General features: G+C 37.8%; 1 protein-coding gene across 2 annotated transcripts in view; it reads right to left on the bottom strand.

Moving 5' to 3' along the window:
• Foxp2 (forkhead box P2) overlaps positions 1-14,923 on the bottom strand; it is a 271,499-nt gene that overhangs the window by 154,411 nt on the left and 102,165 nt on the right. For both annotated transcript variants that reach the window (XM_004644865.3, XM_023705056.1), the window contains one exon: positions 11,877-11,966. In XM_004644865.3, the coding sequence (XP_004644922.1) occupies positions 11,877-11,966 (90 nt within the window). The remainder of the gene's footprint in view (positions 1-11,876; positions 11,967-14,923) is intronic.

Here is a 14,923-nt window from a genome sequence, read left to right on the forward strand (position 1 = left end):
AAAGAAAGAAAGAAAGAAATTGACTCATGTTCATCTGGACTGAGATTCCTTCACAGGCAACAGATCAAGTGCAGCTGGAACCAAGACAAAAGATGAGATTGATAGGTGATTGAGATGGCCACAGATCTCTGGACTCTACATACTTTTGCAAAATCTGTGAGCTACACATTGGAAAACTGCAGATGAGTAAGGTCCAGTCGTGGCTGCCATGGAGCTTATACTAAGTATAACTCAGAGCCAGAGCCAGAGGTCAGACGTGTGCATAGGACATAGCAAGAATATGTAGGAAGGAATAATTAGCTCGTGTCTCGCTGGTGGTGGGAGGTGACCAGGAGAGACCTCCTAGGACAGTTGCTATCAGAAATTTAAAGCTGTACATCAGTTTCTGGTGTGGAAGGTGGGAAGGCATACTGAAGAAACACCAGGGAAGTCAGGTGCACGCAGTGATCAATCAATTTTTGAAAAACAGTAAGTAGTTTGATGTTGCTGATAACAGCGCCTATAAAAAACAGATGGGAAATGACATCAGAGTGCCAACACTATCGGGACAGACAGCTATCTCTGAAAACTATAAGCTTTTCCCTTAAGGGTTTTAATACAAAGGGAGTCCAAGCAGGCATCATGAGTATACAGCGATTTAGGGCACAGGTACTATTTTCCAACAAATCAAACAGAAGCAAATGACTTGATTACAAGTGGTCTTACATCAGAAGTCATAAAAATAAAATTCTGAAGTGACTGAAAATAATGATCAGAGAAAGACAGTTCAAGAAACATGTTCAGGGCCATTTTTAATTAGCTTATATTTAAACAAAAAATATAAATATAAAAACAAACAAACACTAGTCTGAGATTAAAAACTGTTGAATCTGGAAGGAACCTGAGGTGTCACTGGTTTAGTATTTTTATTATATGGGTTGGAAAATTGAATCTGAGAGAGGGAAAATATTACAGTAGACAAGTAGAACAAGCCAGACACTGCAGGGTTTTTTTTTGTAGAAAGCCAATATGCTGTTCCAAAAAAGGAGACCAGTTTGGGTTCCTGACATACTACCTCTCTGCAGGCCAGCTGCATCACAATTTCCTGGAGAGCTTTGATTATTCTGACTTTCAAAGATCCCATCCTCTCCAAATTTTAACTAGGTAGTCTGGTGCAGGCCCAAGGTCTCATTTTTAAAAGATTTTCAAATAGTTTCTTAAATTTGAAAACCAATGGCCTAAAAATCCTCAAAGACTATGTAAAGGAGGGGCGATAGTTACTAAAGAAAACAAATTCTCTAAGAACAAAGGCAGAAGTTTGAATGCAACCATCTCATGAGAAGCACAAATGTTAATCATGTTTCACTGACTAAGTATTATGTTTGAAGTGTCTATTGCAAGCTTGGTCTATGGGAGGAAGTTAGAACGTACAGATCATTTTTTTTTCTTCCATGTATTTTTGAAAAAAATCTTTGGTGAGATGGTTTGAGAATTTAAACAATGAATTTCTGTGAGACAACCGAGTTTCCTCCCATCAGCACATCACAATGTTCAGTGTGTTTTCTTGGCTTGCCATTTACAGAACATGCGGTAGTACTAGAGGGAGATACCCAGGTAGCAGCTTTCACAGCAGCAGAGCTGTTAGCATCATTCGTGTACGAATTTATATACTGCGCAAAGAAATTTTCTGTGTCTATGTGTTATCAAAATGCTTAACTTGTAGGCACTACAGGTTCTATGTGTAAACATATACAGCAACAAAACGAATCAACACTAAGTGACAAAACCATTTTTTAAAGAAAATAACAAAACAAATACTTTTAACAAGAACCAGAAGTGATTCAAGACCCCTAACTACAAATTAATCTAGACAAAAATTTCCACTGAAGAACAAAATCCTCAACTCAGGGCCCCTGGGCCCCCTTAAGGGTGGCCATTACAATAAACACTGTACTCATGTCCTGCCCTTCTGGGAGATCTTCTCCTACCAAGACCATGTCAAGCAACACTGATTCAGAAGGGGACGCTGGACAAATTTTCCTAAAGGGATATGTAGGTAATTGATTATGCAGGTGGAGGTTTAAATCAGAAGGAAAATTACAGTGTATGTTGGCTTTCAATTCTTCAAAGGGTTGTCAAAAAGAAAGTAGGAGGAACTTGTTCATTCATGTGGGAATTTTCTCATAGATGTTTGATTGCAAGATCTAGTACAGAGGAGCTTGCAGTCCTGTCCACTAGATGTGGAGAGTTGATTTGATTATTTGTGTGGGACCCATAAGTGTCTAGACAACACACATGTGTGATTGGAGCCATGATGTCATCAAGCATGCCTACGTGTCTGTCTGGTCATTAGATCTTTGACCTTTTACCCTCATGACCTAGTTCTCCCACTTGCCTAGATTTTCTATCATTGATGTAGTTCTGCCGTGCTTGTCCTGTCCTCACTGTTATAGGAAAACCTGCAATCTGAGTCAATTTTTTCCCCTTATTTTAAAGAATGAGATGAAATGGGTAGATATTTTATTGAAACTTGTAAAGTCGGTAGCTTCTATCACACTTTGCACAAGGCAGTGCAGTTCGATTCAGAATGAGGTAGTGCCTAGAAGAAAGTGCACAAAGCCCTCCATATTTTTGAAATGGGATTTTTTTTTTCATTTTGAGGGTTCATGAAGATCCCAGAATATACACCTTGTGAATGAATGTCAAGGGTTTGTTATAATTAGTTCTCCTGAGTGGTTTTTTCCTCACTTAATCAGAGAACATAATTTCCATCTTAAAAAATCCACTGTGCCAAAGCAATTTATTAGCATTTATTAAGTGCCATTGGGAAAAGGAACTTAGTACCCAACCACAATTTAACTTAAAATCATGTTAGATTTTGATAATGAGCTTACATGGTTTTCACATTAAGATGGTATGACTAAAATATTTGTGAAAGAACAATTCATTGCACATTAAATATTTTCAAACGCTGTCCTTCCAAATTCAGCATTACTGAAATAAGCATAATCAGCATAACTGAAGATGTGTTTGAAAGAACTGACCACTCAGGACAATCATCTCTAGCAATTATAGTTGGGATATTCATTCCAATGGCTTCTCTAAAAAAAATATGACCAAAAGACTTACAGAATGGCGACGCTATTCCAATACTGACTTTAAAGAGTGTTCTAAGTGACAGTAGTAAGAAGCTTCCTGTACTAATTGAAATGCTTCAGGGTTCTAGGTGCTTCTGTACTACTGAGAGTCAAGAGTAGAGTTGCTTTCATACTAAAAGAACAACTTAAGATATATGAAAAAGAAACTATTCATTGTACCAGAAAAAACAAGAATGCAATATTGGATCCTGGATTCTAACCAACAGTTTCTTTTGTTGGTTTCTTTCTTTCTTTGTTTACTTGTTAGTACAATGATATGCTAGTATATAAGTTAGGTTCAAGGCAGAATTAAATAGTTGTAGAATAGTTATAAAATTTCTTTTTTTCCATGTGAGACCCCAAAGGGAGGAAATTATTGTCAAGTGGACAGATCTAGATGATGACAGAACAACGTAGTAAAAGAGAAAAGACTACAGTAGGCAAGGTGAAGGTAGTAGAAAAAATTAAAAAAGCCAAGTCGGTAGGCTGAATACAGGCTGATGGAAAGATATGAACAAACTCCACAGAGAAAACAAAAAGGTCTTAAATGGAAGTGAAATTGAAAATAATTTTACTTTTTGTCTTTAATCATGTGCTGAGAGTGTTCTTCACTTTGTCATTCAATTTAGCTTGTACATCACCTCCAAACATCTTAAGATAAAATTCACAGCCTAAGTCTTAAATCCTACAGAGAGCTCCCATAACAATATTAATGTTCTATTGCTTTCTTGCTTTCACATTAGTTAAGGTAGAGAAGACAAGGGAATATATACTTAAAATCCTAATGGATTACTGAAAGAAACAAGTAATCTGAGTAGCAAAGAAAAGAGACAATTTGACCTCTGAGGAAGCAATTTTCTTCCATATTTAATTTTGAGGAACTCAGATATATATATATATATATATATATATATATACATATATATTACTATGCAGCAATATGTAAAACAAAAATATAGTTAATTCTCCATTTTCCACTTTGTATTTGTGTTGAAGTATGATTTTATTCACTCATTATTGACAGTGATAGCATTGTAGATCCAAACGGTTAATGTAAATAATAAAACATGATAAAATGATGATGGGAATTAAAATCTCATCAATGCTCCGATTTAGTTAAGTGATATAACAATGCGTGACTGTCCCCACCTGCATGGACGCTGCTTGATATGGGTGACGAGGAGAGAATGCTTGCTCTTTCCTTGAACTTCCTTAATAAATCAAATTTTAATTTGATTGTTCCATCTTCTTTTTTACTTTTGCTACTTTCTGTATTCGTATTAAGAAATACGGATTTCCATGAGTTATTATTTTTTTGGCAAATGCCCTTTTCTCTTTTAGCACTTTGTACTATTTTCATTGATTCATCTGTTACTTGTGGAACTTTGCTTAAATACTTGCCTTCAGTTCCAATCTTCGTCAAGTTCTCCTAGCTTCCAAGAGCTTGGTCAGTCTACCTAGGTGCTGTTGCCTCAGTCTTGCCCGTTTCGTCATGCCTACATAGACAGCTTGGTAAGGGCGCCCCATAGTCCAAATTTATTGCAATCTCCTAGATAAAAATGTCTCCCATTACTTACAAAATACCATTTTGGATATGTTACTTCCGAATCAAAAACTTGTAATAGCCTCTACTATCGAATCATATACAGAATCACTGGCATTTCAGGTTCTGCTCAAGTGAAGATGAAAATTTTTTGGTAATTTTTTTTTCAAGCAATCTACTGAGTCATTTTCTTTAAACCCATCATTCCTTTACTTCACAGCAAACATAGATGGCTTCTCTAAAAATGTTCCTTTATCATATTAGCTTAAATGGATAATGTTCTTTACAAAACACTTCTTGTACTTTCTGCTTTCCCACTTCCGTGTTACATCCATTGACCTAAAATGTATTACTTTAGCACATCCTGAACGGAAGCAGAAGTCCCTGAATGACTGCACTTCTAGACACTGAATTCACACTGAACAACTTGAGAATACCCTCTCCTTAAACCTCAAATCCTCATACAGCACATTCTCTTCCTTATCTGTGGCTTCAACAGGTATTCGTTGAGTTTGAGCTCTATTGTTTATTAGGTGTTATGGTTTGTGTCTAGGTGTCCCCCCAAAGCCTCATGCAGTCCCTACATGTGGTCTTAGAGTTTGTAATTGATTCATCATCCATGGCTGGGATTATAGGTCTGAGTACTGCTGGGATTATGGGTATGAGTACTGCATCCACCCTGGGACAGACAGCCTGAAGGCAATGTAAGGAAAGGAGAGAGGCTGGCTAGTACCACAGCTGCTGCTCCTCCCTTTGTTCTTTGCTGTTTTCTGTGCCATGAACTGCTGCCCTCTGTCATGTGCTGCTCTGCCTTGGAGCCAGCTGAGTATGGACTGAAAGCTCCACAAACTGTGAGCTAAATAAACCTTTCCTTCCTTAAGTTTGGGTGTCAGGTATTTTGTCCCACCAATGAGAGAAAAGTAACTGAGACACTAGGTACTCTGTTATAACCGCATTTGTGGTCTGGAAAGAGAGATAAATACTGTAACATCTTTAAGTGTCTCTAGTGTGAAGCATATAACGCTCATGATCCTGTAACAGAAGAGACACTGGAACAAGTCCTTAGAGTGCTCTTCGTAGCTCTGGATATATGTTGAGCGCATATTATCTCATTATCAAAGCTAGGAAATGTCAAGGCTGATAAAGAAGAACCATACTATTGAATATATAGCATGAACTTGAATTATATGTCAATTTCTTGAAGTCTATGATAATGACAAAGGTTCATTACCTCATTATCCAAGGATGTATGGTAGGTACTTTACATAGTATTTATTTACTTATTTGTTTATTTATTTTTCCTTCACAACAGTCTTACAAAGTGGGATGTATTTCCATTTTAATGGTGCAGAGCCAGGTTGCAGAAGATTGAGGCATTAGATGATGCACACACTATCTTTCCGCACGTGCTATGAACACAGCATGCGTGAGGTCTGCCACTTGAGGGTGCTTCACAGTGCTGAGACTGAATTCTGGTCCTTGTGCTTGCCTAAGCAGGTGTTTAATCTGCTGAGTTATTATTATTATTAATGCATTTAGTATAGGGTCTACAGGGTCTACAGGATCTCACTATGTAGATCCGACTCATGGTGATTCTCCTGTTTTCAGCCTCCCAAGCCTGGAATTACAGTTGCGTGCCACCACGCCCAGTCTCAATCTCTGTCTCAGCGCACCACGGGGCTGGGACCGGCACGGCTCACTGGGGATCAAACTCCGGTCCCTGCACTTGCCTAAACAGGTGCTTAGTCTGCTGAGCTCTATCTTGCCTGCCCTCCAGCCATCCTTTACAGAGGCTCATACTTGAATAGCTGCTCATGGGGTAAGCACCAAAGCAATTAGAGAAAGCTTTCATCCTGTAACATTCATGTGTATTTGCCAATTTAATTCTGCCTTTTATGAATACACTTCACTGGAACAGGAAAATCAGCACAGCCCAAGGCTTGGGCTATGCTTATAGTCTAAGTTAAAGTCTTATTAAATTTTATGATAATAATAATTTATTTGACTTTACTGCTAAAGTTTTGATACAGAGAAAATATAAATAATAAATTCATTTAAACATTCTAAGTTTTCTACATTGTGATAGATTTGTTCTACTCAAACCTGTAAGTTTCCTGATAATGCTGTTTTAATTGTTTATAAGGTTAATGTGCTTTAGCTTCCCTAATTCTCACCCTCTAGATATTAATATTTAAAATATTTAATTTCATTCTTTGTTAATGCATAAAAGGAATTTTATCATGGTCAATGATATTTGATCCTGTAGCCTAAAGAAATTATTTTCCCATAGAGTATTTTATTAATTTTAAAATTACAAAATTGTATACCTTATTTGTCAGTTTTAATATGGATACAAATAGATTTATTGATTACTACAGAATTTCTGGTTTTGTCTGACGATGTTAATTTTAATATTTCAGCAATGATGGGAAGTTGTGTCCTATTGCCACATATTTAAATTAGGGTACAAAATTATATATAAGAATAAAATAATTATGTAGGTATTGTGCACCTATATAATTATATTTCTATATATATGCAAATTTTTGAGTCTGAAACTTTTTGTGTGTGTGTTTTATAACTGAAAGCAAACAAATTTAAAACCCATTATAAACTAATATCCAAATGGATTCAAAATATCCTGAAAAACTAGATGCCTGCCATTTAAAAAAACAAAAACCAAAATCCTTCAACTGTAAAAAATAGCTCTCATCCATCGCTCAGCCCAATGCCTGCATTTCTGAAGCTGTGGAGAGACATCCTCCCCCTGACACGAGGACTTGGCAGCAGAGCCAAGACTGCCAATTTCACTTCACTTTTCCTTCCTACTACTCCGGCCTTGAACTTCTTACACAGGACTGTAAAATCGGCATCATTTTTATTGCCTATGAAGAAGAAAGCCTCACGCAGCCTCAGTGAAGGACGCGATCCCCGTGCGACACGCTAATATTCGTCTAAGACCGCAGAGCAACGGCATTTACCTTACATCTACGGCTCGGTTTGCCTGGCTGCTGGAGAGTGACAAGTCTGTCACATGGGCGCAAATGTAACAAGAACAGTAATGCGACCGATTTTCATATCTGAGCTAAAGTACGCATATTTGTCATCGACTAGAAAAACGCTAATGTATTCCACAAAATGTTACTGAGTCTGGAAGTGCGCATGCACATCGAAGAGCTGCGGGTGTGCTCTTTCTTTCTTTGGACAACTTTCAAAACTGAAAACAGGAAGCGTTCTCTTTGGCTGACCTTCTTCATACATCACATCTAGGAAACGCTAGGAGTACAAACCAAGCAAAGGGCTGGCCAAATAGCTCAGGGGGTTAAAGCGCCTGCAAGCAGGTGCAGGGTCCGCGGGATCAATCCCCAGGCCTGCTGTGCTGGCCCTGTCCCCGGGGCGCGCTGAGACAGAAACTGAGACTGGGCACATGCCTGTAAGCCCAGCTCTTGGGAGGCTGTAAACAGGAGAATCACTACGAGTCCGATGGAGTAGTGAGACCCTGAACACCCTGGCGACCCTTCCCTAACATGCAAAAATAAATAGATAAGTAAGTAAAACAAATTAAAATGAAAGGTCATCCTCTACTGTTATCATGTGAGTATATTTTCTGGATTAAATGGCAACATGATTGGGGGAACATCTGGTAATTTGCAGGTCAATATCAGCCACTATCTATGTATCAATCTTTATATACTGCCCACCAATGTACTTACTGTTGGACCCATTCATCTGCTGTTAGACATAATAAAAACATGTAAATATGTTTCACATACATGTATCCAAATAACGATATATGAAAGTGAAATCATCAAGCTTGTCTGATTTGATTTTCTTTTCCTTTTTCAGCGGTACCAGGAATTGAACTCAGGGCCTTGCCTTTGCCAGGCAAGCACTTAATCCACCGAGCTATCTCCTGGGCACTGCTTTAAATTAGACACGCTAGGATCTATGTTGTCCCTAGTGCAGAACCCTATAAAAGGTAAGTGAGAACTGTCTAGAAGTGCTGATCATTGAGAAATAGTTCCTATGTCTTACTGCACTTCAAATCTGGCCACCACTTTTGAACTTTTAAAAGAAATTCAGAAATACACTAGCAAGCAGCTACACGTTGCTCTTGTGACTTGAGCCATTGGAACACTTTTATTTTTAACTTCTGGATTTTTCTTTTGTTTTGTTTTTGTTTGTTTGTTTTCAGTACCAGAGATGGAACTCAGAGCCTTGAGCTTGCCAGGCAGGCACTGAGGCCATTGAGCGATAGCCCCAGCCCTGGAGCAGTTCTATAAAAATTCTATACTCTTTGAAATCTTACAAAACAGTTCTATTAAAACTATTTTTTAAAACAAAAAATATATAAAATATCTATTTTGCTCCTCTAAAAATGTATATCATATCTCACATAATAAGAATCATTATTATCTAATATAAGCAAGTGTTTTGCATAGATTGTGCAGATTTTGTCAACATTTTGTTAACATATTCTTGCAAGAGCAGATTCTGAACCATCTTTTATCTTTTAAAAAACTACAAGATGATCTATACCAATCCTATTGTAAAAGTTTTAATTCTACAGACAAAAAAAACTAAAAGGAGAGAATCACGTAAATTAATGATGACATTTTTAAATGAAACATTCCACCTAAACATCAGTGGCAAACAGTACAATTGATTCTATGTCGTATTTGCAGATTCAAGGATCAACATTAATGGTCGTCCCTGACAGTAGATGTGTAGGCAACTACGAGATGCTGTTACATTTTGGTAGAATTTTAATACGATCTCAGCATGTCTATAGTTGTAACTTATCGAGTACTATGGAATACTAAATATGTAAGTGCATATTACATAAATTGTAGTGTATATTTTGACGAATAAAGCAATCTTCATTTATTTCTAAATTTTCATACATAAAAGCCATCTTCTCATTCTTATGATATGATAAGCTTGAAATCTCATTAAAATTATAAGTTAAAAAATTCTACATCATTATAATATGCACAAGAGAAACACAGTCAGATTAATATGCATTACAAAGAACTACATAGAAGTGACATCTGCGGTACGGTTAGCAACTGCGATTGTTACTAGGTATTTATAATGTTTCTCATAACACTTTCAGGCTCAAATGCCAAACTGGAGAACTTATGCTCAACATTTGTTTATAGAGTAATTGGTACCTAAAGACTCTCAGGGCTGGGGAGACAGCTTGGTGGTCTAAGCACCTGCCCAGCAAATGCTAGGACCTGGGTTGGACCCCCAGTACCACAAGCTGTGCTGGCCCTAAACCCCAGGTGTGCAGTGCCAGGCACTGAAACTGGGTGTGGTGGCACATGCCTGCAATGCCAGTGCTGGGGAGGCTGAGACAGGGGGATCACTAGAAGCCTGAGCTGTCTAGAGAGACCCTGTAGCAAACAAATAAATACAAGATTTTAAAAAAGACTTTTAAAAATTTTAGAGAAATTAGAATTCCTACATTAATGTGAGTATTTTTAAGAAAACTTGCATGTTAATTAAAGTATCAAATCTGGACATCCAACAAAACAACAATGCAAAGAAAATGAAAACGGTAAAACCCAGCCATTATCTCCAGAGATAGCGTGGTAACTAGACAGAAACTTCTCCTTCGCTTTGGAGAGAAAGCAACAACAGAAACAATGGAGAATTTCTCTGCTTTGTCACAAAATAGGTTAAAATAGAATGAGGACAATAGTACTCTTCAGACATTTAAAACAGTAACACTTCTACCTACGCTTTATGCTGTCACAGTCCAAACCCCCTTTTCCACATCAACAAGAAGGCTAAAGCCCAGATCTCAAGCCTAATGGAGATCAGCATCCATCTACCGCCTTGCTCAGCTCGTAACTAGGTAAGATTCTGGTCATGTAAGTGCATAGAGACACGCTGGAACTTGGGTAAAGTCAGCACCGCTACACTCACCAGAGTGACTTAGGGAGGGCTGTGGGGGTGAGGATCACGGGCTCACAAACGTACAGATGAGATTAAAGAAAACAATGTGCAGTTTGTTTTGAAAGAGAACAATATGAAAAAGCATCTTAGAGTCAAGAAAACTCTTATTTGCAACCATGACAGGCACCACTGCTTTAGACATTGTTGGGACATTTCATATACGCAGGCGCACCTTCTTCCCACTCACCACCAGAAAACTATTGGCCCAAGAAATCACACGCTTATCTGACACTTCATTAGCCATAATCTAATCCAGTTCTTAGGGAATAAATAATCTCTGAATTATATGGCCCAGCAGTCATATAATTCTTTGTTATAGAAGCTAAACTCTAGAAGGGCATCATGTAAGACTTAGTTACTAGCAACCCACCTAAAATGAAACCAGATAGTTAGGTCATTTAAAAAAAAAGCTTTAGTAAAGAAAGCAACAAGAGATTACTTTTTAAAAAAGTACCTCAAATTTGCCTTATTAGACATGGATGGAACCTAATTGAACAAGAGAGTATTGTTTATCTTTCAACAAAACTGTGGATCGCTTTACGGGATGTTTTGGGCCATTCCAGATTAAACTTCCAAACATTTCCAACATACACCTTAAAAGTGGCCCTCCTCCAAAATAGCCATGTATTTCCTTTAAGAAGACTAAAACACAGTGGTTATATTATGTAACAAAATGTCACTTTCAAAGATGTACGTGCTATGAGTTTCACAGGACAAATATAGTGAACAAGGACAACAAATCCAGAATGTGTTTTTGTAACTGTAGCAACAGCAGTAACGCTTTGGCAAACTCAAACAGTTTTGTTGGCAAATGCGGAAGTTTTCTGCATTTGTCACTTGGATACAAGTGCAGAAGGGTTGTCTACGACTGCTTTGTTTCTTTCCAAAACATTTTGCCATGATTCGGCTGCCAAGGGAGAACATTCACAGTTACACCTTGCATGAGTCGAATCTCACTCAGGTCCCACAGGGGCATTTTATGGGAAATTATTTAACGTATGTGTCACAATGTATAGACCACCTATTTCATTCCTACAGACTTTTTGCAAACTTGGGCTTAAAAACTTTTAAAATCTATGCTATTAGAATGTTTTCTTCTCTTCTGAGAAGACAGGATGCATCCTCTCTGGAATTAAAATGACTTATGTGAGTAACAGTAATAATTCTGGAAGCAGGTAGCTGTGTCTGCACATCTGACGCTTTTATGGACATCTTTTAAAATGAAACCCTGAGCTTAGAAGTCCTTTACTAACCTGCAGCGGTCTGTGTTTGTCACCGCTCTTAGGCGATTTCAGTCCACTTGTTTGCTGCTGTAAGAGAAGTTGTCTCGCTGCCTGCAGAGCCTAGAAATAAAAGGGATAATGTCTAAATATTTGGTGGCAAGGCAAAGGTTCAGTTACTCCAGCTAACATTTCTAAGAATCCCCACCTCATTATTCCTTTCTCCTTTAATGTGCAGAAAAATGTACAACAAAACATACACAAAACTTTATTCAAAATCATGGACATGCATACAATGCTGCAGGAAATAAATTGAATTTGTTGAAACTGTGAAAAGAAGAAGAAGACATAAACAGAATCAATAACCTCATCTCCACATGGAACTTGTCTTTTAACTGTGCAGCTAAAATGCCCACTCCCTCTCAAATTATCATTCCATTTGCATTTTCATATCACAATTTTGAAGCAAAAGCAGTAGACTTCAAGTGTTACCGGAAGCTGTAATTAAATTTGACAAATCAACATCAGATTATCTTGAAAGTGAATTAATAAGGATTTTCACTAAAGATTAAAAACATTTTTTGTACTTACAATTCAAGGGGAAACCTCTCCTTTGACAAAATAAAGTGCAGTTTTAATGCCAAATAAAATTGAGTGGTTTTCATTTGCATTCTTAGCAAAATGAGAGAACAAAGAAATTACCACTCAACCAATCAGGTTTGTTTCTATGTGTGACAGAATACCAATCAAAATAGAAGATGTTTTCATTTATTTTTATGCTTTCTTTCCCACTTAGGAAAAGAAAACTTAATCTAAGAAATTAATGCAAGTGTTTCACTGAGGAAGAGGGACAGTTTGGCAAAGATGCTGTATGAAGTTATCTTATAAAAACTACTGCCGGTACACAAAATGCATTGCCAATTGTTTTAGATGTACAATGTAAACTAATATTTCAGAAAAACTTTAGAGCCTCTGCCTAAAATTATATTCTCTCTTAACAGCTGAGCTCAATGAACACTAGTGACGAAATCTTTCAACACATGAAACTCACACCCTTTACTTTGTTACTCGATGTTTTAGAGCACAAGATACATTTTTCCAGAATGATAAAAATCTTGTTAGGTCACTATTCTTCTATAATAATTAAGATTCTCAGCTGATAAAAAGTACCATTTTGATTGGGATCAATGATCTGATTTTTGAGAGAGTTTCTAGTATCCATGACAACAGTTGCTTTGACAAGATGTGCATATGGCATTACACTGCCAGCTGGTGTGAACAATGTTTGAACTACTGCATTGAGATGCTGAGCAAACAGAAAAAGTTGCCACGTCTTAACCCTCAGGGAAGGCAGTCATCCCCTGATCAATTATGAAAAGGCAGAGAGAGGGCTGCTACAGTCTGGCTCCAAGCAAGTTTTCTGAGAAAGCAGGCAGACATAGAAACCAAAGCAAATAGGCTGCGTGCACTCGCACCGGTCCCTAACAACACTGGTCTGCCTTCCCTAGCAGGATCTGGCGAGTGAGCTGCGCAGGGCACGCGGTCGCCACTGGAGACACACTCACGCACAACTATTCCCCTTTTGTTTCTGAAACCTCTTGAGTAATCACAAGTTAAACCACTGCTGAAGGTGGCACATGCCAGCGAACTCGGGCGATTTATCACAATGTTCAGTTTGAAGAAAAAAAAGCATATATAGTTTTAGTATATAGTTTTAGTCTCATCGAAAACTAGTGTAGTATGGGCAAGGAGTCTACAGGACACATTTGAAGGCTTGGACTCAGGGATGACTAACGTTGAAAGCAGCCCTAGAAATCATCCAATCTGCCCTCCTCATTTAAACACATGGGGAAAAGGAGGAGCAGCATACTCCGGTGCGTCGTCCGAGGTCACAAAGCAATTTGTCAGCTCTTTGTTCAAAGTCTCTGGGTTTCCAGGCCTGAGTGCATTCCAGTGCACCAGACCTGCTCTGGTCTGCGTGGCGAACCTTTAGGTCATAACGAGTAAATATACAGGAAAGCACAACCTGTGACATCACAAGACTTTGTTCTTTACCTATCGAGAGAGCATATTCACTTTATGGAGTTCAAAGGAAATAGTACAGTCTTTCTATGAATTCAATTTATAGGTGAATTTGACTATCACAGAATACATATATATATATATATATATATATATATATATATATCTCCACATTTTTTGTGATTTCTGTAAATTCTTTTTTACTTTTTGAAGGTAGTACAAATTAGAATTAAAACAAATAATTAATAGTGTTACAGAATTTCATTTGACAAAGTAATATGAATTTCACAGTATTTGTTATAATATATAGTGTTTTCTTCTAACCAGTTATTCTATCTAATTACCTATTTATTTATTTTTACGTATCTAGTACGGGGTCTACAGAGTCTCACTACACAGATCGGACTCATAGTGATCCTCCTGTTTTCAGCCTCCCAAGCGCTGGGATTACAAGGGAACACCATCACGCCCGGTCTCAGTCGCTGGCTCCGTGCACGCTGGGGACCGGGCCAGCACAGCACACCAGGGATTGAACCCCAGTCCCTGCACTCTGCCTAAGCAGCCACTTCAGTCTGCTGAGCCATCTGGCCGGCCCCCAACAAGCTATTCATATTACCAGATATACACATGTAAAATTAAAGAAGAAAAAAATAAAGAAACATATATGAAATTAAGAAGAGAAAAAGTACAAACAACTGAAAGAAGGAGATGAAACAAATTGAAGCTTCCTATCTGCTCCTTTCCACGGACAAGCGGACATGCTCAGTACAGTCATCCAAACCACCCTGCTCACATACATAGATAAATCTCTTTCCCCACTCCCTCACCTAAGACATACAAGTCCTTCAAATTCATATAATATACTGCTCTTCTGATGCATTATTACTAATAGAATTATAAAATTCTGGAGCTGTAATACCTGAGAAGTTTTCAAGCCTAGCTATTTTACTTGGTAGATAAGTAACTACTGCTAATGTAACTTGATTAAAGTGGGAAAGCAAAAGCAAAAGCTGTTTAAGAAAAAGCTCAGGTATCTTTCTCCCACAACTAGGATGGTG

This window comes from Octodon degus, unplaced genomic scaffold (genome assembly GCF_000260255.1).
Source record: "Octodon degus isolate 3935 unplaced genomic scaffold, OctDeg1.0 scaffold00213, whole genome shotgun sequence".
Taxonomy (NCBI): domain Eukaryota; kingdom Metazoa; phylum Chordata; class Mammalia; order Rodentia; family Octodontidae; genus Octodon; species Octodon degus.